The sequence below is a fragment of the Pseudoliparis swirei genome, chromosome 18 (assembly GCF_029220125.1).
Source record: "Pseudoliparis swirei isolate HS2019 ecotype Mariana Trench chromosome 18, NWPU_hadal_v1, whole genome shotgun sequence".
NCBI lineage: Eukaryota > Metazoa > Chordata > Actinopteri > Perciformes > Liparidae > Pseudoliparis > Pseudoliparis swirei.
This window is the reverse complement of record NC_079405.1, coordinates 13,363,441-13,390,158: the sequence shown is the minus strand read 5'-3', so window position 1 is coordinate 13,390,158 and position 26,718 is coordinate 13,363,441. Positions and strand designations below refer to the sequence as shown.

General features: G+C 42.4%; 1 protein-coding gene across 1 annotated transcript; it reads right to left on the bottom strand.

Annotated features, from left to right (window-relative positions):
- Positions 1–365: 365 nt before the first annotated feature.
- On the bottom strand, positions 366–26,442 carry iffo2b (intermediate filament family orphan 2b). Its single transcript, XM_056438486.1, has 8 exons — positions 25,171–26,442; positions 6,259–6,319; positions 4,679–4,774; positions 3,325–3,495; positions 2,555–2,700; positions 1,894–2,053; positions 1,348–1,446; positions 366–782 (listed from the first exon to the last, which is right to left on the bottom strand). Exons 1-8 carry the CDS (start codon positions 25,644–25,646, stop codon positions 549–551), a joined length of 1,443 nt encoding a protein of 480 aa, XP_056294461.1. The 5' UTR covers positions 25,647–26,442; the 3' UTR covers positions 366–548.
- Positions 26,443–26,718: the final 276 nt, after the last annotated feature.

The window sequence follows — 26,718 nt, the reverse complement described above, 5'->3', positions numbered from 1 at the left end:
GACACTTAAAGCCCCAACAGTTTCATTTGGACTGCGAAACGAAAACAACAAATTCTGATCCCGTTTCGGTGCACATACGTTCTTACAATCTAAATTAAGTATAAAAGTATATGTAAAGCTGTATGAATTATGTGTGTGAATTATATGTGGAGGAGCACAATATGTACTATTTTAATTTCCTTTAGAATAAAAGGACATGAATTGGGTAAGAATGTGTACAAAATACTTCTTAGCCGGTGTTAAAATATTAGAGATTTACTTTCTGTGAAGCTCTGGACAGCGAGGCAGCAGTGAGGAAGAGAGCACAGCTCGGACTCTATTTGCACCCACTCACTTTGTGAAGCAAAGACCCCCCCACCACCACCACCACCACCACCACCACTTCCTAACAAAATAGTATAAAAGCACCAGTTCAGGTCCTGCAACAGTGAGCATGACCATCAGAACTTAAACAGGTCAAACAGGCCCAGATGTAGGTGGCTCCATCTCTACCTGTGAGGACGAGGGGCGTTTGGGAAGAGGTGGGACTACGGACGGCTGTGCGGCCATCAACTAACGGGACCCTCAGCCTCTGCGTCCTTGTCCAGGATCTCGTCCTGGATCTCGTCTGTGTTCCCTGAGTCGCTGCTGGCCACAGAGCTGACGGAGGGAGAGTTCCTGCCGCCTTTGATCATCCGCCGACACGTCTCCATCTGCACGTCCAGGCCTCTTTTCATGCTGCACATATCCATGTACTCGTGCAGATGCCGGTTCATGTCGCTCTTTGCTGTGGCCAATTCATCCTAGGAGAAAGGAAATGGATTACACAGAGTGAGGGTGGAAGAGAATGGGCCAACATGACTTGTGGAGAGGAGGAGCCGGGCCCTCAGTGGCTTTATTCACATTTAAAATGCACACTCCCCTGAAACACCCTAATATCTTAAAATAATATAAGAAATATAACACAGTGGAATTAGTTCAACATGTTTAGAAAAACATTATGAAAATATGGATTATTCCCTGGACCGCTTTATCCCAAATCCATAGTCCATACACATGTTACGCAGTATGTAGAACTTGTTTTAACAGTTAGTGTACACAAATATCAACCTACTTTACCAAAACTACAATATGTTGAATGTTAATCAAACTGCCAATAAACTTAATGAACAAATGGTCATCAAAAAGTTTTCCCAAATGTTTTCAAATATTTCTTTAGAGCTGTCTTATCATCACCGACTGTGTGTACTTCGTCCATTACCATTGTGCATAGCATTGTGGGAGAAAGGGGTCCATCAATCACGGCTAATGCTTCTTATCGTTTATGTTTTTGGTTTCTTTAATCTGGTTTTGAGCTTGCACGTCTACCTCGATCTGGCCGATGGTCTCCTGGTAATCCTGCTCTCTGGTCTTAAATCGTGACTCTGTTTCGTCAATGAGGCTGCCAAGACTTCCATCCTGGGAGTCCTTAGAGAGCACAGACAGAAGTCTCATTCATAAGTACATTGTTTAACCCTTGTGTTGCCTTAGGGTCATTTTGACCCGAATCAATATTACACCCTCCCCCCGCCTTTGGGTCATTTTGACCCGATTCAATGTTTCACCCTCCTGTTACCTTTATATTTACTAACATATTTTACCCTTTGGGTTCAATTTGACGCCAGCAATTAAAACCTCCCGAAAATTATTAGAATTAATATTGTTTTCCAAGTTTAAGTGTGAGGCACTTTATGTTTGTTTGTTGACTACCGAAAGAACACCGACATTAAACATTGAATGGGGTCAAATTAATCCTAACGGGGGGAGGGTGTAATATTGATTCGGGTCAAAATGACCCTAAGGCAACACAAGGGTTAAGAGAGTTTAAAAAACATATACTTTGCTAAAAGGACCATGAATGCAGACAGGACTCACTGGGTCAGTGGCTCCACCGCTATCATCGGTGGAGGGGCAGGCGGCGGTGAGGGCGCACGGTAAGTTGTAGTTGGCGAAGTCCTCCCACAGCAACAGACTCTCCTCGTTTTCCTCCCACGTCAGACTGTCGCAGTCGTCGTCAATTTCAAACGTCTCGTGCCTGGCAACAAAGGAGTTATCTGAGCAATGTCTGCATAGGGACAAGGACAGGGGATGGAAAGGAATGGGAGAGAAAGAGAGGAGGAGGAGGAGGAGGAGAGGAGAGGAAGAACACGTATAACAGAGCGCCAGATTCAGCAAAGGTCACAAACAAAGAGGAAGATGCACTTATGAAGAAGACAAACGGATGGAACGAAGAGTTTATGGAAAACAAGACCAGTCACTGAAAACTATTTCAGGGGGGAGGGATTATTAAATAGGCTATTCCAAAATCACCAATAACTGTGACAGTAAAAACCAATAGAGAGCACCATATCTGCTTAGTGTTGAAGGTGTACTGTGTGTTAGTTGCAATACTTTCATATCAGCACTAGAGGGAGATGAAGGACTACACAGTTTAATTACATCAAACATCTCGATTGGTATATTAGATCATATTTAGGCTCACTCAAAGCAGAGAGAACCATATTCTGATACGTGTGTGACTCTTGAAGCCGCTTACAGCTGGTTGAGCATGCGTTTCATCTCGTCCGTGATGTTGAGTGAACCGGGGACGTCCTCTGTGGGGCTGGGCTCGGCATCCATCTCCGAACTGTCCTCATCGGACACAACTTTCCGCTCTTTTCTCCTGCAGCAGGCCATGGCGCCCTGCGAAACACACACACAAACACACACACACCATGATATAAACCTGCTGCTTGTGGATCCAGAGAAAACCTTTATACGGTTTATCAAAAACATAGTGTATCATAATAAATATGTGCTGTGGAAGAAAACGGTTTGATCAGCAAATATTAGATACTTCCTACCACCTTTATAAATACTATAAACATAAGAAGTAGCATTGAAAGCATGGACTTACTGCATAACAACACGTAACACAAGAGAAGTCACCAACCAGGGGATCTACACTGTCGGCTCAATGTGATAACCTTGTGTGCAGGAAGAGTTAACACTTCAGCATTTCACTTTTGTGTGGGTGTGTGTGTGTGTGTGTGTGTACGCGTGCGTCTGTGTGTGTGTGCATATGTAAGAGCTCCTACTGTAAGTATTCTGTGTGTTCATATGTTTGTTTGTGTGTTTGCAAACATGAAGGAATGCATTCCTGCCCCTTCTCGGTGGGTCACTGAGTACATGAAGCCGTCTCCACTCTCATTCAGCCACTGGCAGCTCTCATTTCATTGAGATAGTGCTGACTGTTTCTTTCACAGAAGAACTCATATTTTTTCTTTGATTACTGTCCAACAGTGAAACGGCAATACAGGTACACACCTTCTCTGGGAGAGACCAAGCCGGACCGATGGTGAACATCTTTGACATGTCCTCTGAGTTGCGTTGCTGAGCCACATCGCACAGTTTGGCCGTGATGTCGATCCGCCGGCAGATGTCCATGTCCACCCGCCAGGCTTTCTCCTGGATCTTAGTGTCCAGGTCAGACATTTTCTGCATGGGTAAGGAGGGTTTTTAGAAGTCCTTCTAACACGGGGACACATACAGTACCTGATGCTGATTCACTGTGGCAGGTGAAGAACTTAAGTAGATTGCCATCAGCTGATGAGCAGTTCATGGCAGTCCACTTAAGTTCTCCTAAGTACATTTCGTCACCATGAGTCAACTAACTCAGTGTTGGTCAAAATCATCTCCAAGCCAGGTGATCTTTTGCACTTGAATGGTGACTTTGACTTCCATTAATGGGTGTTGTATAAATATATTTCTTTCAATATGTACTGTTCTCATCATATTTACCTCTTTTAAGATTTATGTTACTGTTTGTGATGCAATTTTGTTATTTTAATTGTGTTATTTTAATTGTGATTTTTAAATTTTGTTCAGAACTTTATTATGGCCATTTTGTTCAATTCTGCTCTTGTGAGATATATTGTGCAATCTGTAATTCACTGCCTATCTTGGCCAGCACACTAGTGACAATAACATCACATAAATAGGAGACGGATATTTGGTTGTTCCGGCTAAAGTGAACGTTTTGACAATAATAGGAGCAATGAGAAGAAGGTCACGACAACTAGAGCACATAACACAACATGTCTAACCTAAGAGAGCCACTTCTTCTACGTCACTCACCCGCCTCTGGATTCACACAGCAGGGGTCAATTCAAGCACAGAAAGTAATATGAAAACTCTACAATGGTCAGATTCCCAAGCATAAGATAAGCATGATAAACAACAAAGCTTTCCTAAAGAAAACAACAACATCCGACTTGTTTCATCCCTGAGCAAGCACAAGCTGTAACTGGGCCCGCTGCAGTATATTATAACTGTATATCAGTCTTGAGCAGACCTGCCAGAGAACAATACACAGCTACAGGACAGGAAGTGCTATTGATATACAGCTGCTACTTGGGCTTTTCTCAATGAATGCTTGTCTTGGAGGTTTTCCGGGATTATTTGTTCTCCTCAAATAAGGAAGGCAGGAAGGGAGTGTGTTTAGTGTTGTTATCTAGACCTGTATGAATAGCCTTTGAATGACTTAGCAATGTGCAGGAACACACTAATGTACATCCTTCAAACACTGCTGTCACTTCACATGATTGCTTTGAGTATGGGAGGTAATGAAGCACATGTGGTGTGAAAGCTCTGTCAGACATGTCACTGAACAAATACTTACATCACTCATCAGACTCTTGAAGACCACCAGTTCAGCCTTCAGTCTGTCCACCTTCTCGCTCAGCTCATCCTGGACCTCGCTCGACTCCTCGGCGCTCTGAGAGGACGCCACGGTGAAGGAATTACAATACGACACATGACATGTAAACGAAAAGACTACTCTTAACCACAATGCACTTTCAAATATAATTTAATAACTCTATAAGTCTTTCTATAAAACATTTATAGCAGGCATTCAGGTAGATAAAAGACTTGCATTTCGATAAAGCCCTATGAATCAAATACAGCCTTTATACTGTTCCATGTTCATATTGGTTAATGTTTAACTTTTCATGGCCAGTACCCAGAGGTCATAGTTTCCGTTCCTTTTTATATTTACTTAATTGAGATAAAGCAAATATGAACCTTGAAAGCATTTAGTGATACTGATGGAGTTTGGTATCTAAGGGGAGGGAACCATGTAGAATCCTTGCATTTGGTTAACTGAACATAAGAAGGTCGCATACAGAGGTTTTGGTGAATAAGGGACTTGAGAATACCACGGAACATTTTAGAAAATAAGCATTTCCTCTTGGTTGTGGAGAGTTAGCATAATACAGTAATAGCAATAGCAAATTCCAAGCCTACAGTAAACATGAAACCTAAAATATGAAATAGTTTAGCATAATGTTGGAACAGGAGGAAGCAGCTTGCCGTGCTCTGTCCGACCTCTGTAACGTTTTTTTTAACTTGCTTTTCTTTAGGGAGCTTGCAAAATAAAATCCTACCAAATATGTGGCTATCCAATTTCACTTGTAAACACGTGCTTAGCGGTTTAAAGACTGTTGTGTAAAAAGACTAAATGGTTGACTAACTCTACTCTGTCATTCGAGGAGTGCTACTATTTATCCGCACATGGTAACAGTCCTTTGGCTCTGAGCCCTGAACAATAAATGTCTGTTTGCACTGAATTCCCTATCTCTGAACACATTTCCAGCTCCCCCATACACACTGGCTTTGTGCTCTAAAAGGTTAAAGCCCCCATGGGATGGCACTCCACCTCTCTACCTGGGGTTTTGCTGACCCATAATCAAAGACAAACACTGTCACTGATTGATTTTTACAAAAACAGACGGAAAGATGCCGACCAGACGAAGAACTCGCATCAGCTGGGTGTGTGTGTATGTTTTGAGATACAGCCTCAAGGTGTGACACTCTAAATTGATTTGGCCTCTACATCTATCTCCTGATACTGTCAGAAACATAATGGTCGACTGCTGGTGATATGTGGATGTGTATATCTATATCTAGGCCAACAGACTCCTCCTGATGGGTTTGTAATATCGTTTTTCTAACCCGACACATATCCTCCTGCTGCTTCTCGTCAAGATCTGCTGAGTGCCCACATAATACATCACCAAGAAGAACACAGCTGTACAGAAATGGATATTCTCGTGCTATAGTTGCAGTATAGAAAATGTATGTACGCATACTCTTTATCCTTCGATCGTATTTGTGCTCCATGTGGTAAATGGGCTTTGGCAAGACTTCAAACAGCTGTGCGTGTCAGTGGATTGTACTCTATTCTTTATGTTTCCCAACCTGCTGCATGGATTGCACCGTAGACTCCAGCTGCTCTCGCTTGGACAGCTCCTCCTCCCATCTGCAACACAGAGCAAAGAGGTGGGTCAGTTACTGCTGGGCCCGGTCCCTCGAGAGCCACTAGACAGGTAAATGGCACTTTTGTGGGGATAATACTCCCGGGTCTGATTACAAAATGCCCTTGACAGTGTGGGTTCACACCCACTTTCCCCCCTATTTTCCATCTTTTGTCTTCTTCCTTCTTTGTGCAGTCATCTTTATAATCCCACTGCCTCAAAGAAAACTATGAAGAGAATGGAGTTGCATCCTTCACCAAACACAACATTGCTCATGAATGATAATAGTTTAAGTGACAGTAGAGGTTTAACACACACAAAAAAAGGGTGGAGTATCTCTGCTGACGGCTTCTTTCCGCATGAATTCTCAGGAGTGAGTTATAAGATGACAATTAAAGGCAAATTCTAAAATTAATCTTTAGTCACGCCATTGACAGAGATGTGATGGCGTGATGGATGTGATCACTCTATCTGTGAAGTATCACAGATTGAGTGTATGTCTACCGATCCTTGTGCAAAGCCATTCAGAGTAATTTAAATATTTTCTGAGTGTCAGGTACATTGATTGATATGCAGCACATCATAGTTACCATTTGGTCAGAAACAGTACGTCACATTACAACAAGCAGCTCACACTCTTGGTTTAATCAATTTGCAACCAATAAGATGACCCACGACTCGAGTCTACAGCCATACTTGCTACTCTTTGAGGCTGTATTTTAGCACAGCAGTGCTTTGAGCTAATCTAATGTCACAATGACAACGCTAAAATGCTGCGGAGGTTTATTAATGTGTACTATGTTCACCATATCAGTTTAATGTTTTAGCACCCATGCTGAGCATGAATGTCAAGGGATAACAAAAGTGAACGTGTGACATTTGCTTCACACATTCATGAGGGGACACACGAATGTGTGAACCAAATGTCATGGCGGCAACCAATCCAATAGTTGAGATATTTCAGTCTGGAGGACAGTGGTGAACCGACCAACCGGCAACCAGCAAACCAAGCCCACAGCCAGAGAGCTAGCATGCCTAAAATGAAAGTGCCAGACCCCTAGGCTATTATTAGCAACACAGTCCTCTTTCCCTTCTCTCCTGACAGTTCATATCACTCCTCTGGGCCATGGCAGCTATGTCAAAACTAAATGAGGAGCCTCTTTATTTGCCTTGCGGTACGCAGCGTACTGCACGCAAAGGCACAGACCGCACTGCATCAGTCAGTTCAGCGTGCTCCTCCTAATACACAATCATCCTGTTCACTTGGATACGAGACAGAAGGCATGCTGAGTCACGGACGCTTCCCAAAAGAGAGTTTGAGAATGGATAAGGAACTCCATCAGGATTATGAATTAACCGCACAATGTCAGACACACAATGTGAGCCACTGTGCGCCACATGGACAACGACAGTGGAGGATAGAACGAGAAGGGTGTTCTATGTGAGTGTGTGTTTGTTTATGTGTATCTGTGTGTGTGTGTTTGTGTTTGTGGGACATTTTGTTCAGTACTGTAAGAAGCGCATGCCTGACCATATATGTTTGCTGTGAGGGAGAAAGCTGAAATCTGATGACCACTAATGCATTCTGGGAAATCACTGTCATCTCTACCATTGAGGAACACAAACACAGCCAGGGGTCACTTCAGTATCACAAAATGCGTCACTAGATATTCACTTCAACAGCACACGGCCTGGTTTCCATTCAGGACCCACTGAATGTGCCGTCTAATTAGGGAGAAGTATTCCTTGGCAGGGCGGGCCGGCTCGCACTGGGATTGAAGCCTTGTTCTAAAAATGCTGGCAGAGCGGCTTTACTGTGGCCACAACACACCGCCTGTCTGCCGCAGGACTCCGGCTCAGGTTGTTGGGGTTCACAACTGCATCACATCCTCCGCAGACACAAATCGGTCTGTCGTAACATCTGCATCACTTGTGTTGTCACTTCCTGAAGAAACTACCCGGTCCTTTCCTTCAATACAGCAGGCTGATAACTGGACAACAAGATTACATCGGCCTACTGATGGTGGGAAAGCCTCCCTGTGTCCACAATGTATTTATGTCGTCTATCAAGGGTAATGGAGTCAATGACCGTGTTTACATGCATTCGAATAACTGGCTTAGTCGGACTGAAATCGAATTATTCGTTTCATGTAAACACCTTTGTTCGACTATGTGCGGTCCGACTACGATCCGGTTAACACCCCTGGATAACTCGATCCGATCCGGTTGATAATTCGACTATCGCGGCATGTAACGGTGAATTGGATTAGGAACTGGACTTTGCGTCTTTGCACATGCTTGAGATCCCGCCGCCCTCCTCCCTCCCTCCCATGTCGTGACCCGGAAGTCGAAAGAGACGATAAGTTGTCACTGTCGGGAGCCTGGCCGGCAGAAAACAAACAAACAACGCTATGGAGAACACAAGAGCCACCACACATTTCTGGACCGAAGAACAGACAGAATTTATGCTTAACCTTGCTCTCTGTTCGCCATCTTTCTCGAAATGTTGATGTTGTTGTTGTTGGTTGTTGTTGGTGGTGGTGAAGAGGTCAAGCGGAAATGGCTTTATCACCACGAGTTGTAATGAAAACAGCGCCACCTATCGTATCGGATATGACATGCTTTCGGCCAATGATTCGAATTACTCACTGCCATGTATATTGGGATAATAGCAGATCCCCCAAAAGACAGCATAGTCCGACTAAAGCAAGATTCAAATTATACCATCATGTAAACGCACTGATTGACAGAACTGAGCAGCAACCGTTTCCATATTATTGGGAGCAGCTACAATTCAGCGCTCCATAAAAGTCTAAAGGAAAACCAGGGACGGTTTTCAAGCATCCAGATACAAAGGGCTCATCCAAACAAAAGTGACACAACCACATGGCAAAAGTATTCTATGAGGCCTGTCTGCCATCACTGTGTTTGTGGTTTTCCTGAACCTTTGGCGTGACTCGGTCAAATGAACACACCCGGAGTCTCCTTACAAGGACAAGGACAAAGACAGCGGGAGGGTTGGAGCCTGTGTGAACTCCTCTCTTTTACCACCAGAAGCATCCTCTATAATCTTGCTAACTGTGCGGTGTTATTAAAGATGTGGTAGTGTATCCTGCAAAGCCTATTTAAATAGCTGCAATAAATTTAATGGGACAAAAATAAACAAAAATAGATTTTAAGCAAAGCCACAATTGAAGTATTTTCTCAAAAGCTACATAAAGATACTCTGTCCGACTGCTGCTACTGTACAGACGAAGAATCTTAATCTGTCAATGTATGTTGTCTAAATGTTATTTGTTTTTGTTAACTATTAACTGTTTGAAATGTATTTATTACTTTCTCACTTTATTACTATTATTTCACTTTATGTCGGACAAAAAGAGACAAACATATTTTTGATTTTATGTATGTTCAATATGGGAAAATATACAATAAAGATAACTTTGAACTTTGAAGGTACTCTAAAATAAAATTCTTAAACCAGTATTTCTCAAACCAGGAATGTATGATTAACTACTGCTGGGTGTGAGCTGGATCTCATCTCCCAGAGGAACAAACGATGTGCGCCGTTTGTGATTTCTCATGGAAGTGTTGTCCCAGACACCCAGTTTTTCAGTGGTAGAATTAGAATTAATAGAATTGTTCAAATTAAATGAATCAACAATTCCCATTTCAACTCTGTGATTTATGAACAATGGCGATTTAGGGAGATACTGCAGTGCATCACTGCAGGACAACATGTCTCACGTTAAACAAGTTCTCATTGTTGTCCGTTTCAACATACAAGTGCAGCGCCTGCCAACCAACACTCCCTGCCTTGTGTGTTATGTCTGGGAGTTTGCACGCAAGCCGCCTTGATGTTTTCTCATTACTGAGCGGGAGGACACCGCATGCGCACATACAAATCTGTAACTCTAATGTTCCTTCGCTTGATAATTTCTAACGCCATATTCTTATGGCCCCCATAGTGATTTGATCTAAAAGGCTGATTTATCTCTTCTAGAACTGAAAATAAAAAAATAATGTCTTTGAGGTGACTATCAAATTCGTTATTATTTTCACAATCAAAGGTTTTATCTGCAGTGCAAATTCCCAACATTTGTAGAGCTAAAGGCAGTAAATACGAAAGGAGCATGGAATGTGCAGTGCATACCAAAAGGAGCACAGGGAAAACTCTGAGGTGTGGTTGTGTAATATTCCACAAAGTCTCCATAGCTCCTTGCAAACTAAAGTTTAAGTCAGACAACACCCTGTTTAAACTATGTGATGTGCTGGAGAGTGAGATTCACTCAGGGAAAATTCTCAATCACCGGACATCAAATTATAAACTCCAAAAACCTTTTATTCACTAATCGTAATGTGACTTTTCTGAAGCGAGCCCTGTAGACTCTAAGTCCAAACACTATGAAGAGATTTGAATAGGGCCATTACAATTCATTCTCACGAGGGCAGGCAATAGTGAAACAGGAAGTGTTATATGATAACAGATTAAAGGATCAATACATCATGGCTACATGCAGGACAAACACCCATTCAGCTGCCCTTATGTAACGATGCCTCGGACAGCTTTGACCAATCACATCTGAAAGTCCAGAAGCACGTGATTCCTCCCATGGATCCCCATAGGTGCGGATATAATGTCCATGACACCAGCATCCCCCCACCATCTATTTGCAATTATACGGCGGACAAGCCGGGGCCATATGTTACGTTCAGGACAGATTCTTCCTATAATCTAGGGCGGATAGGAGGAGCGTGATGGGAAGAAGTATATGTCGCACAGAGATGTGAAATAGTAAGCCGCCCCTGAGAGAGAGAAAAGGGGGAGGTGTGACTCTAGTAGATCATCGATTGAATGTCATGATGCTCTGTGAGCTACAGCCTCCCTAGACGACACAGAGTCATATATGTAGCATGCTAATGGTGCAGCAATGTGAAATGTATCGGGGGCTCAGGAGCCCACCGTCCGGGTGCCCGAGGGTCTCTGCTGACGAGACAATGCACCAATGTCAAAGCTTATGTCCTATGTCCTTTCTATGCTCAACCTCTCTCCCTGACCTCATCCATCGACAATACACACACACACACACACACACACACACACACGCACACACAAACGCTCCCGTACATTTGTATTCTATCACCCCATCTTCTCAATCCATCTTGTGTCCATGGAAACCAAGCCATCGGAAGTGAATGCATATGAATCCCTGGCTCTTTAAACTGTGCACAGGGATCATCGCTCACTGACGGATGCTTCCTTATGTTCTATGGGCACGGCCATGTCTTAAATATAGCCCTGCCAAACCAGATAGGACACAGACACCACCAGGCCGAACGAGAGGAATGTCGCTGTTGCTAAGTGACCACAGAGACGATCCCAAGCCACCATTATCCCCGGCCCTTTGGGAGCGAGTAAATTGAGAGAGTAGCTAACATAGGGGACACTATTTTGCGATTGGTCGATTGATTCCTCTAAATCTTATTAGAGGAGAGATTTTAAATGATCTGTAACGTCATGGTTTACAAAAGCATTACAGATATATTTACATATTCTGAATGGATACAAAATGTTATAGGTGAGAATATTCTTTTTTCCCCAATGACTTAATGTATCATGATTACATTGAAGCATTTGCATGTTACTGCTGTGTAACATACACAATGCTGTGCTTTGAGCTAAATGCTAATGTCAGCATGCTAACATGTCCCTGTTGATAAGGCTGGCCTGTTCATGTTTACCAGCTTACTTTAGCCTGTTAGCCTGCTCACATGTGTTAATTGGCACTAAACACAAAGTTAAGTTGAATTTCATTAGTTCAGCAACTGTGTTTCTTGTCCTAACAAAGAATTCGACAAATACAAATTGTGACTTAATGATGACACAACTAGGTGAAATGAGATAGGTGAATGGGTGTACTGAGTTTTATGACAATCGATGCAATAGTTACAGTATATTTTAAGTTTGGTCAAAGAATTGGCTATTAAAACAAAAATTCCCAGTTACGACATACTGGAACGGGGCTGAAATGAAGGGAACTATCATTCATGACGCATTCCTCTCCCTAAGAATCTGTCTTTCCACAATAAACCAGGACGGTTAAAGATTAACTTTAGACGTTCTGGTTGTGAAATGTGACGACAGTGAGAACGAGATAAGTGGACATTTCCTCCCATCTCTCTTTATCCTACAGAAAACGAAAGGCCTTGAAAGTTGTTCGAGACATCTCTCACAGAGTATCCTCCCTTCATGACGAGACAGTTCCTTCAGGGAGGAAACACACACGCTTTGAATCAACTCTGGGAAAAATATTCTTCAAGGTCATTCAACTTGTGAATGACAAACTGCTGGCACATATGCATGCATTTTTTAATATATAATTGTGTACTTTTAGTATGACTTATTTTTGTGCAGAGCATGTTGGATTGTGTCCTGTTTGTCTTGTGTGCACAACGACCTCAACAACGTCATTTCCTTTTTGATTTACCAGCAATAAAATCAACTCATCAGTGCAGTAAGTCTCATCATATTAGGGCGTCTGGTGTGTGAACACATGGTTATCCATGCTAATAAACATGTTCAACAAAACTGTCCTGAAGCTGCATGTGTGTTTCCACTGAATGAATCGAGTTATTAAAATGGGAAAAGAAATGTAACAACTGCTAGATATGCTGTTCAATATTTTTTATGTGGAATGCAATACAGGGAATGTGCTTTAAATTAGATAAAGGTCATATGTGCAAGGTACGTGTGTATGCATGTATTTATTCAATTTGCATTGATTTTATATATATATATTATATATTTCAATGATGCCTTCAGAATCCTGCTCAAGCTTCCGAGATGGACAAGCGCAAGTCAGATGTTTGTGAGCCGGAATGTTCCCACTTTTCATGCTGTTTTGAGGAATTTTATGTATAAATTTAAACGTCGACTAAGTGTCTTAGAGAATGTCGTTATAAAAGCCTTGGCTGACCCAGCACTGAGTGATACCAGGTATTCGTCTTGTTTCTGGAAGCAATGGAACAAATGTTTGTATGTTTTTTAATCCCGAGTGATTTTTTTGGCTGCAATGGCTGGACCGGTGTCCTCGTATTGTATTTTATATATTGTTGTTACCTTCGCATTGAAAATGCCGGAAGGTTATGTTTTGATCGCCGTGTATTTATTTATTTATTTATTTGTATGCGTGTTATTCGCAAAACTCAAAAAGTATTGAACCGAATCGCATGCAATTTGGTGGGATGATTGTTTATTATCCGGGGACCAGTTAATTAGATTTTGGGATCGATCGGGTCAAAGGTCAAGGTCAAAGGTCATGAACAGGTCAAAATCTTTCGCAGAACTCAAAAAGTATTGCACCGAATCACATGAAATTTGGTGGGATGATTGTTTATTATCCGGGGACCAGTTGATTAGATTGTGGGATTGATCGGGTCAAAGGTCAAGGTCAAAGGTCATGAACAGGTCAAATCTTCTTGAATCACATGACATTTGGTGGGATGATTGTTTATTATCCGGGGACCAGTTGATTAGATTGTGGGATCAATCGGGTCAAAGGTCAAGGTCAAGGTCATGGAAAGGTCAACATCTTTTTGAATCACATGAAATTTGGTGGGATGATTGGTTATTATCCAAATTTGATTAGATTTTGGGATCAATCGGGTCAAAGGTCAGCAAGGTCATGGAAAGGTCAACATCTTTTTTACCATAGCACGATATTTTTGTCAAATGGCATGGTAATGCCAAAATGTTCATAATTCAAAAATCTTGTGATATCTTATATATATTCCTCTACCGAGTGCCCATTCTAGTTGTATTTGTGTTTGTTGTTTTATGGATCCATGAGTCTGGAATAAATATATATATATATATATATATGTGTTGCCTTCTGTTTTTAATGTAAGCAGATGGTAATACAAAGTTACTGTATTACATTAATTAGCATTATTACATCAACTGCTAATTATTACTACAGAGCACTTGGAAGTTGTTTTCATCTCATAACTTTAATTGACAATTAATTACATTTATTTTATTATTGCAATTATTTTAATGAGTATGTGTAATGTTTTTAGGCCAATTGAAGAGCAGCATTTAATTAATTTTTGGCAAACTGGTACATTTCCCAGCAGCATTATTAGTTGCTATGCAGATCGGACAAAATAGCATGAGCACAGAGGATGAGAGGTTGTATGCATTGGGAAATCTAATCTGCAAGTCTGATGAATGATCTCTGTCCTAAACCTGACTTCTGTCTCTCAATTAAAGGTATTGCACCAGCAGTGTGTTTGTGTGCAGTGTGTTTGTGTGTGAAGTTTCTACAAGCTTCATTTGTATCAGGGTATCTTCATGCATCATTAAAAGAGTAAAACATCATATCGTATGTAAACTACTGTAAATCCTTGCCAGATAGAACAATGTTTCTACACTGCAGAAGCTCTGAGATGCAAGTTCAGACAGCCTAAACTAAACATGGACTATCTACAACTACAATGATTATTATTATCTGCAACACAACAAGACACTACTACGAAAAATAAATACAGTCCGGACACAAATCATGTTTCTGACGTGCTTTGGAACAAGGTGAGACTATGGCTAACTCGTTTTACACTGATCACAGCATCCATCTCGATGGAGGGTTTGGAGCAACATCAGCGGATACTCCCTCACACTTATGGACTGATGGAAAATTATGAACCGCTAATGTTGTAGCATGTCTAATCCTCCGTCTTTACCTGGCCCCAAACTATTGCTACACTGATTCTTTCCAACGTTAGGGTGTGAGCTTGACTTGTTTTCTCTGTACACCTGCACGATCAAATTAAGTCCCAAAGCCTGTCCTAGCTAGGGATGGGTATCGTTTGGGTTTTTTCCGATACCGGTGCTAAACCGGTACTTTTAAAACGATACCGGTGCCTAAACGGTGCCTGAACCGATACTTTTTTTTTTTTAATGCACAATGAGGACATTAAAAACCTCTTTGGCCATATTCCTTGTAGAAGCCGTTATCATGGAGCACTGACACACAACGGATATCAGACTGTTAACATACACAATATATGTTCTCCATTATATGATGTGATATGTATTGTCATGTGCAGACCTTATCGGGTTAATCCTGTCACTGTTTTGATGGGCAAAGAGAACAACCAATCAGAGGTACTGAAGATGACACGTGACAAATAAAGTTTTGCTTCTGACAGCGAGAGTTCCACTGAAACAAAGTGACGCCCCACGGTCTTTATTCCTCCGTCATTATATTCCCGGTAACACCGGGTATACAGCCGGGACCGCTGGACATCAACACATCTGCTAGCAGACTGTCACGCTCGTAGCTCGTGCTAGCTACGAGCTAGCGCTAGCTTAAGCATGGTTATAATGGCTAGTTTATTATTTCTTGGCCTACTTTTATGAATGCAAGACTTGCAGTCAACGTTACGGTACTAATCTAAGTTCAGGCTGCTCGTCATAATCGGTCTCCACGTGTTCAGGGGGACCGGTGACGGTCTCCCCATCGCGCCCAGCCTGACGCTGGTGTGCTCGACACGGGCTCACGTAGTCACACACGGCCAGGGTTGCCAGGTCTGTGTGACAAACCAGCCCAAAACCAGCCCAATATCAGAACTCAAAATATGCCCGTGCCAAACCATATACACTGCTTTTAAAGTCCATGTCCAGTACCGCTGCTAACCATGTTGGTGTCCTAAGCATAACTCCTTCATGATGGGGGGGCAGGGGAGGCGCAAGTGACTTTCTTTCGTCAGGCGCGGCACCGGAGCTCTGCGGCGCGCGCGAGACGGAGATCGGAGTAGTGTTAACGCGACACGTAGAGACAGAATGACATGCTGCTGTAGAGACGACCAACAACAGACGTATTGGAAGCTCATTCTGCACATGCGTTAAATGCGTTTAAAAAATTAACTAATTAATCCTGTAATTTAATCATAACGCGTTAACGCGTTATTTTTCACAGCACTAATATATATATATATATATGATTCTTTGAAATAAGTTTTTTTGAGAAATCATAGGTTAGGGCACTTATAAGCTAGATAGCTTCAGCCTCGACCTTTTCGGTCAGCCACTTTCTTCTTTTGTTGAATTCTGATTGTTGTATATTTTGCTGATCGAAATAAACTAAACTAAAATAAACTAAACTAAAATAAACTAAACTAAACTAAACTAAGGGGTTAAAAGGGCCCCATTTGTGAATCCCACAGAACCAAACCCACCCCGGGATGGGGTGTAGGAGTAATCACACAAGGTGATTCTCGCCAAACCGTCCCACCCCGTTGGGGAGGTCGGCGATTCATAATCAGACTCGCCTATGAATCGCTCCTCCCGTGTAGGCGATTCTGAATCGCCTATCACCCACCGCTCCTGTGAGATTCACAAATCCCTGCTGCTTTGCTGGAAATCACTTCTACTTACAGACTCTGGTTCGGGGCTCCGTGACGTCACTAGCACCAAAGTGCTTAGATGTCACGTGACAATGTTTCCATGGTGACGGACAAGGTCGCGGAGATCGAAGGCACTGCGCGGATGTGTCGGCGTGTACGTGCTGATCTGGAGTCAGTTTGGTAGGATTTGGGTATAAATAAATTATTTCATTTAAAATATGGATTTTTATTTCAAGATATTCATGTAATTTGCATGCAAAATAGGTCTAGAACCAGCGGCAACACTTCAACCCGCGGCAACACTTCAAAAGTAGCCCAATTCCGCGGGAAAACCGCGGACCTGGCAACACTGCACATGGCGCAGCCTCCGCTGTCAAAGTTAAATGATAGGCTATCGTAACCTGCTGACAGGGCGGAGTCACCAGAGAAGTTCACAACAATAGTTTTTTTCTATTTTAATCGGCTCAGGCACCGGAAAGAAGCACCGAAATGTGCGTTGCGTTTCGGTCCGGGTAATACCGGTTGTATTGGAACCGGTACCATATTGGCACCGGGTTTCGGTACCCAACCCTAGTCCTAGCCCTCTTTTTTTTGGCCTGAGGGATGTTGATGGAAGTTTAACTGTCCATTCTTGTTATGTTCACATGTAGTCATCACTAGCTTCAAAAGTTCAACCTGAAAAACAAGGATAATTATGTAAGTGTTTATAATGGCAATAATAAGTGATAAGTATGTGTACAAATGTGCAAAGGTGTTGCCTGGCTGTGAAACCAAGCCACGGGTAATGCTTTGTTACGGTTTCTAATCGATGACAGGTAAATGTGTTTGCTGGTAGAAAAGGTCAAAAGGCTTTCTGTCTGAAAGGGTTTCTGTCTAACTAAGAAGGACTCCAGGAAAGTGAGTTTTTATAACAAATCTGTGACTCAATTAATTATTGATAATATTTCTTTGCTTTGTTTTCTCGCAACGAAAAACTATATTTACAAGTAGGAACGGGAATTCATCCATTGATTATAAATGCGTCTGTGGTGGTTGCGGGTGGGGTGGTGACAAAGCGGTGCGACGGAAAATCAGTTTTCCTTGCAGTCATGACTGCAAACTGACCCCACCCCACATCCGACAAAGCACACCACTGCGCTGTTGATCAGTTGTTGTTTTTTCCCACTGATTTTAATCATTGCATTCCACACTTTATTGCCATCATAATAGGTCTGAACCCCTGTCTGTTGACTCAATGTACAGTACAAGTATAAGACATGTAACTGCACATACACACTGAAGACATCACACTTCACCTAAGAGCCCTCTTAATTCGTGGGGCTTTAAATTGGTTGTTGTAGTTAACAAATAATGACATGGATTTGTGAAAGTCCTTGTAGGTGCACAAGGAAAAGACTGCAAACAACGACCGGCATGCCCGGGCCATGTCAGGGTGGAGCTGCACGGGGAGTGACATTAAAGAAGAAAAGATAAAGATGTTCACTTCTGGCAAACAAATACTCAGTCAGGGTGTGTCCAGTCAAATTATGTAAGACATAATGGAGCCATGAGACATCCCCACTAGTCAAATGTCTTTTGTGCCTCTGGGTACACACACCTGTAGGATGAACACCAGCAGAGACTATAAAACGGCAACCGCTCTATTCAAAATAAATAAGTTTCAATGAAACTACCGGCCTGGAAGCCAAATCCAGTTTCAGAAGATCCCCCGCATGTTTGGAGTGAATAGTTTTTTTGTTTTCGGTAAATAGACTGTATATCGTGTCTTTATCCCAGGCTCTACGATGTGGCCCTCATCAAACATTCATACACACTCACAGCACTAAGCAGTGGGCTTCCATGCAAGACACTTTTCTCCAGAACCACAGCCATCCAACCACATCGTCATGTTGGCAATTAATTGTTTTGAGCCAGCAGATTTTCATGGACCGGCCACTCAAATGTGACAAAACAAGATATATGAAAATGGCACTTGCACTTTGGAAAATTGTAAAAAATTGTAAAAAATCTATAATAGAATGCTGCAATCTGCTAAAGATGTGCTGTGTCTTTCGCATTAAGCAAGCTTAACTGCACAACTTTTAGACACAAACACCTTCACACCAACAGGTAATTCACGTCCCCATCAAATTCATAATTGTTTCATGTTGAGTTTAATGTGACTGCAAACTGTCAGCTGTAAGGATGATGTCATGACTATTGGAGCAGTAACGAGGTACTAGGGAGAGAAATGGGAATGATACGTCTCTCAGCTTACAATTTTTTATTTATTTAAATAAGCTAACCTAGCTAGCAACCCAAAAAACAAACCTCTCAGTAGCATAACACATTTACAACCTGTTAGTCTGTGTTTAAAAAGATCATTAATCATTATAGCACAGGAGGTTGAAACAATACATTAAGATTTCCAAGGAGCTCCGAGGAGAGACACATCTGATCTACCGTGTGGTAGCACACAAGAACACCGAGGTAGATTTAAGACCATGTCAAGACACTGGCACGCAATCTCTCCATCTGGCACATGTAGGACATATATATATATATATATATATATGTGTGTGTGTGTGTTTACGGTGCCGGGCAGAACAGTGTTTCCTCTGGAATGAGCTTCTGAAAAACAATGCTTATTAAGTCAGCAGGCTGTGTCAGCACATCTGGGCCTTAAGAAAAGGAACATAATCTATTGAGACGGAACCGGTCTGAACGGAATGGTTAAATTATAAGGTGTAAAGAAGGATTAGGTCTGACGATTATCGATTTAGCAGTGGGATTTACTTGACTTATCAAACTGTACGTCTCCTGCTTTGCCTCAGGCCGTAACTACAGCAAGGCGTAGCAGCGCTTTTCCAAGCCTCCAACCAAACCTCCAGTACACTCCCCTACGCAGTCAGTGCTGACAAAAGACAGGTGCATTCCTGCACTTTTAAATATGGCAACGCGCCACTGCTCTCAGCTGTATCGATACCCATGCATAATCAACCACAGCTGCACAGCAGCTCCAGACACAAGACCATGGGGAACAAAGACACAAAGAAAAAGGAAACACACGATACCATCACGGGATCACCCGGAGCTTCTGGTTTTCTGAAAGGTGTAAATTCTTAAAAACATATACAAAATGTATATATTTAAAATGAAAATAACCCAAATAATTCACTAAAGAAGCAGCGCACAGTACTTTTTTAGCAAATTCAAAAAGAGGTCATTAGTGCATTTGTTGGGGAATATTTTCAGCTGTGGATTAATACACATTTGGTTTCAGTGATCAATTCCCAGTGAAATTTGTTTTCAGTCAAGTACTCCTTAACTAGCGCAAAGCATTTTTGGAGGAAAAAAAGATGTCCGATTTAATATAGAATATATACAATTCAATGTATGAACTTAAACTTATATTTTATTGAATATTTCTTAAATAACTATTTTTAAAGGATTTTTTTACAGATACTAATTTTAAATATGTGTTTTTCAAATCTCACATACCCCCTGGAGTGCCTTCACACAGGGGTACACATACTTCCATTTAAGAACCACTGTGCATTTGACCTCAGCCTTTTTAATAGTTTCATTGCCAAACCACACTCACACTTTCATTCATTATTTCATCAGAAAAAAGATTTGAGGAAAGCGAGAAATAATGTGCATTTTGTGTTGCAGAAATGTGATGTTTATTTTTTTCTCCTAACCCATTAATCACCTCAGGACGATTCAGATTGATCTTGCCACTCCTTGACCCTTGTTGACCTCCACGTTGGTAACCGCGGCTCTTTACAGCAGCAGTGAGTGTGTGATTCACTCCATAATAAATTCAGTGCTGATGTTCATCATAGTGAAAAAACAGTGTGTCTGCTTGACGTTCTTGGAAACAGTGGTGGTCTATCGTACAGAGGAATAATATATATATATCCTTACATGTTTCCACTTGCAACAATACAGGTTTGTAATGATGACGCTATCTACAAACTAATTCTTTGTCGAAATAACAAAGATGAACTACGATACTAGAGCCTGCAAAGGCATGTTGTGAGCTTCAGCAAACCACACCACACAGACAGGAAGAGGGAGCAAGAGAGAAACAATATAGGCTCTAATCTGGAGCTCAATGGTTTTTTTAGTGCTCTCTTTCTCTCTCTCTCTCTCTTTCTCTCTCTGTCTGTCTGTATCTCAGCAGCAGAGAGTCTCCCACACCGAGAGGCCCAGTTCAGTGAGGCGGCTGCGTGCCAGTATATGGTGTAGGGCTGTCTGAAGCCTGGAGCCTCTGTATGTGACGGCTTAAAGAAAATCCTGCTCCTGAATAGGCAGTCTGGATTATTTGCAGGCAGGTCAGCAGCAGACAGACAGAGACAGGCTGATGAGCTCATCAGTGCAGCACGGTAGCTCTTGGGAAATATGATATATTTGAAACACAATGCAGCCTTCAGCTTTGGAATCAAAGTCTACCCTCACCCTGTAATTAGTCACTTATTTAGTACGAACAACTCTAAGACCTATGTTCAAAAGAGATGCTGAGCTCTGCCTTTCCCATCTATTAATCACAGAATGAAAGATCAAAGCCTCAGACAAGCATCTTCGGTGAATCCTCATTGTATTGATCCACACACAGCTAAATTCAGCTGCACGTGAATTATTCATGCAGGAAGAACATGCCCAAGATGCCCAGAGACTTTTCTCGGTCCGTCCTGTGTTGCCCACATTGGGATCTACCAGGTCAGTCCGTTGGCCTCCATTCACAGATGGAATAAACAACCAATTAGAAGAGGCCACAGCACTGATCTCTGCTTCAAGTCTCAACTGAGGCAGAGCGTGTAACTGATCTGTCTTAGAGCACTACTGTTTGTCTGAAACACTGCATTGCACCTTAAAAATGGTATAATAATGTAAATCCCCCTGCTCTCTGCATCGCTTTCCTTTTGTCCAATCAACCATCATCTCCATAGCTGCCTCCCACAGCATCTCTATTCCCCAGAAATGCAAGTCAACTAGTCAATAGTATCCTATGATCTGTGCTCATAATTACCTGTATCTTAATCCATAGAGCTCTTTAAAAATGTATTAGCATATTAGCACAAGTACAGTATAACTGTAGTCTGTGCAATAATAGATAAAGCTGCAATATGTCCGTATGTCAGTATGCCATGTAAATACTAAACCAATATGCACTTTGCCTACTTGGCGACAGAGAGGAAGCTTTCACAGGCAGAACACAGTTCCTATTCTACTTAACATATTTGTTGTTGACTGTCAAATATGTCCGCCATATCCTGCAAAATCGCATGCTAGTGGCAAGTGGCAGAGACTCGGTAACCCCCATGTGATACATTTCACAGCGATGCAAAACAGAGGGATAAAAACAGTGTGGAGGAGGACACTGGCATCGACCGTACCCATTTTCCTCTGCTCGGTCGTTTGTCAGTGAGAGGGGTATGTGACCCCACAGCCCAACACTGTGGTACTGAGTGGAAACTCATATAAGTTGGGTGTCGGATTTATGCTGGGACAAGTGTTTGTGTATGTGCCATATGTGTGTGTGTGATGAACAGAGAGAGGGGCTGTAGATGTGTGTGATAAATAAGTTAAGAATGTGCACTAAATCGTTTAAAGAACTTTTCATGTTTCCACAAATACATCCAGTGTAGCTGTGAAAGAACAAGACTGGTATCTACCAAAAAGATGTTGTATAATGGAGAGTATGCGATATGAACATATTATTAGGGTCAATAAAGTTTTTTGGAGAGAGGAACCTTTCTGCTCAGATTTACTGCTATTACCTGTGGACAGATGTGGAAACATATGAAGAGGAAACAATAGCATTTTTAACCTTTCAACTATTTTGTGATGATAGAATTAAATCTGAATCTGCAAATGTGTTGTAACATTTTTACAAGTTGCAAAAAAACACCATAAATAAAAGTTCTGAAAAAAGTACTCAAATAAGATTTTGTAACATTTGTCTGAGGATATCATTTAATACAATTTGATTCACAAAATAATTCTTGGTGCTTTCTTAAATGACACTAGTATGTTGCTTTGATGCTTGTTTATATTGAAGGTCTGCAATATTGTATTTTCTTTCTTTCAAGCTATTCATATCATGAGTTTCATCTTAAGAAACCCTTTTTCATCCTTACTCTTGTTATTTCAAATTTACAGTTTATATTCTTCCTCTTTTTCTGTTGTATTTGGGCTTTTTCAAGCAGCCTCTGAAGTGAATACTTAAAAAAAAGAAAAATCACACCGTTTTTCCTCAGCCTCAGATATGTCTCTCGATCAGAAAGAGACGTACTGTAAAATGACAGAACGTAAACAACCGAGTACATTGTGACACGATATGGACCCGCTGGCCACGCATCTCCTTGTGTGTCTCCACACTCATAGAGCTTTAATAAATCATTGGGGCAGAGTGGGAGCACAGGGGGCTCCGTCGGGATGGAGGACGCCTTACAAAGCAGTCTGTATGAGCGTAGAGGGGAGCAGAGGGGTGGAGGGGCTGTAGAGGGGGGGTTGGGGGGGGGGGGGTGATGGCCGAAGGAATGGCCGAACACAAAGAGTAGAGAAAAGAAAAGGCATGGCGGGACAGAGCTCGGCGATTGAATGCTGAAATGTGACTGTAGTAAAGAGGATTTAGACTGGGAGTCGGAGAGAAAACAACCGGGAGGTGAGCTCAGCAATGATGTAATGATCAGGCTCAGAGAGGGAACGTGAGCGGAAAGGAAAGAGATTGATTATCATGATTACTGGGCAGTAAAAAGAGGCTAAATATGTTTCTGGTTCCTCACTTCTCAGGACGTGGAGTGAACATAAAGAACATGTTTGACCCTTCAGTATGTGAGTGTCAATATAAATGTAAACACACTTATCACCCAAATACCTATGCTAATGTAAAAATGTGTATAAAAACAAGTCTACCAACAACTCAACAGCCACTATTTGGAGGCATAATATAGGTTGCATGAGTGAATGCGCAAAGTGCTGGAACTTTTTGTATTTTGTTCCGTGAAAGTTAAATTATAAAGCAACTGAGACGGCTGTTTCAATGACTTAGAAAGTCAGCTGCTCCCATATTTTCCAAAGGAGATCCAAAATGTTGGATTTCAGCAGCAGCAGTTTTTTTATTTGGCTGACGTCCCAGTCGCTGCCATCCATCTTCTAAAGCAGAAATGCACTAAAAAGGATATGCTAGCGTTACAGTGAATGACTGGACAGGATATCCAGTTCAGGGGAGAGGGAGAGCACACACATTCTGTGTCACTGAGTCAGTGCATTCACAGGGAAGTACTGTAGGCCTTCATCATCGCCGACCTCGCCGGCCAGACAGAGGCCCGTTAAAATGCCTTTCGGCTTGAATCATGGCAGCAGACAGAGGCAGGCGGTTGCTTGGCATGTCTCCCCCAGTAGCGAGCCCAGCAGGCCAGCAGTGACGTGGGTCAGCCGGGGCAGTAAGTCCTCAAGTAAACACAATTAATGTGTCGAAAGAAAAACAATTGGTGGAGACCGAGCCATGCAAAGGCATTTCCTCCGAAGACTGTGAGAAACAGGAGCAGTTCAATTCACAATAAACCTCTTTGTGAAATGCTGAGCTCAGCTCTGACATCCTTCATGTGAAATACGACCTCAAGTGTAACTCCATCACTGTGATGTGTGTCATCTGCCTACTATACTGTAAGATGAGTGTCTGGTGACATTGGAGCACCACACCCACTCGGGAAGCGAAAAGTGACACTGAGAAATATAGGTAGATAAAAGCAGCTTAAATCTCTCAACCAACTCAGATATCTTTGTTGATCCACTCTGCAACCTAATTAACATATGATTACTTATTTGGTCTCGACAATGTTACAATATGTGAAAAAAGCCCATCACAGCTTCCTTCAGCCCAAGGAGATTTCTCCTGTTCTGTCCAACCAACAGTCCATCATCCAAAGATACTCAAACAGTTAAAACCAGTGAATCATCACATTGGAGAACTTTTTTTGTTTAAAAAAAAAAGACTTGAAAAAAACATTAACACATTGATTATCAGTCTCGTTGCTGATTAGTTTTCTTTAGTCAGTCGACTTATCTTTTCAGCTCCAATGTGAACAATGTAACTCTTTTTTTTAACAAGCCTATATCTTGAAGAGCAATATTGATTATATGTCTTGATTTATTGTAGCACCACATTAGAGCAACGTCTCGTCCTTCTAAACTGTTACATCTGTCCACCTTGCAATTTGTACTTTCCTTCTTATTTTTGTGAAGCTACTCTGAGGGCAGTGGTAATAAGGGCCGATAATAAATGAATAGGGGGCCCACAGCAACATTCTTTCAGGACCTTTAAAGCCTTGCTACTCCCCTGCCAATGATCGGTTCAAGTAAATTAGGCTGTATCCAGGCATAAAGAATGGCATAAACACCAGCTTTGTGAAAGAAGTATCAACACATGCACACTAGTTTAACATCAACCTGTACTCACTTTCTCCTATACTCGTCCCTCTCCCGCTTGACTTTGGCCAACACGTTATACAGAGCCCTCAGCTCCGGGGTAATGGTGTCTATTTGGACCCCGACTCCATCCGGAAGCGACCACGACACCCCGGGCCCGCGCAGGGTCTCAAAGCGCTTCCCGTGCCTCCGGACGTGGGTGAAACTCCAGATGGTTCCGGGCAATCGCGAATTGGGACCGTCCGTCTGCACGGCCACTTCACGGGCGTACAGGTGTCGGTACTGCGATTTCAGCAGAGCTTGATGCAGCTGGCTCTCCAGCAGTTTGTTTCGCCTCTCCAGTTCGTGGACTTTGGCAAGGAAGCAGCGGAACCGCAGGTTGAGAGTTTTCAGCACATGGATGTTGGAGCCCAGGTCGTTTCGCAGGGCGCTGGTCACCGCGCCCGACCCGGACGGGACGTTGCAGACCGGCCCGGGCGGACAGCCGGAGTAATACAGAGAGTTCATGTTGGCAAACCACAACAGCACCCGTTAATCCAAATATGGCTCTATCTGTTTTTGTATGCAAAAAAGAAAATATGTCGTTTTTTATCTGTGCATATTGCTTCACTAGCCCACTCCCGCAGGACGAGTTTCTCCTTACAATGCAGATGCTGAGAGTGACTGCGAGGCTGGAGACGGGGTGGCCATCACTGTCCCTGCTGGATGTTTATCCCGAGCTACTGACATTACATGTCATTTAGCTGACGCTTTTATCCAAAGTGACATGGACCACTGCAGCAAGGCAATAGGCCTACGAAGCCCAGAAAGTCCTTCCAGAGGCACCGATGGCATTATCTTCTGGAGGAGCGAGGGGTTTGACGCAGACCGCAATGGGCAGCAGCAGGACTTCCCGTCACCCTCATCTCTGTGTTTCGCTTTGTCCGTCGCTGCTGATGCTGAGCAGGTTCATATAGCCGGCCGCCAGATGTAGATGTAGTTGTAGATGGTCCACCTTCTTTCTTTTGTCATTCCCCGATGGCTCTATCCAGTGTCTCCATGTGGTGGCAGGACGCAGCAGGACCGCAGAGCCCGGCCTCTCCGTGGTGCGCGCGGATCATGTTGCAAAGTGCTAAACTCGGCACTCTCTCCAACATCGGCCCCTCCCACCTCCTGCCCCTTTGCTCTCGCGCTGTTCTCTCGCGCAGAGACGAGAGGATCCTGGCTAAGGGCATAAACATAAGCCTCATTAATAGGATGAAGTAGCCTAGGAACAAGAAGACAGTTTTACATTTATTTTGTTTGACATATATTATTTATAAATGTCTGTTTCTAACTTGTTATAATCCCACAGTTAACAGCAGAATCATTTTAAAATAAATAAAAAGCATCAATGACAGACACAAAATATATGTAAGGTTCCACTATATAATAGCGATCGTCTTTTTTTTGGTGTGACTATAACTATATTTTGTCGGGTATAATATATATATGTGTGTATTTTACATGTCCATGTACATTGGTCTACTTCTGTGTGTTGCTTTTACTTCAAAGAGTAATTAAAATTGCCTTTTTTCAGATGTTATTTTCTACATCACAC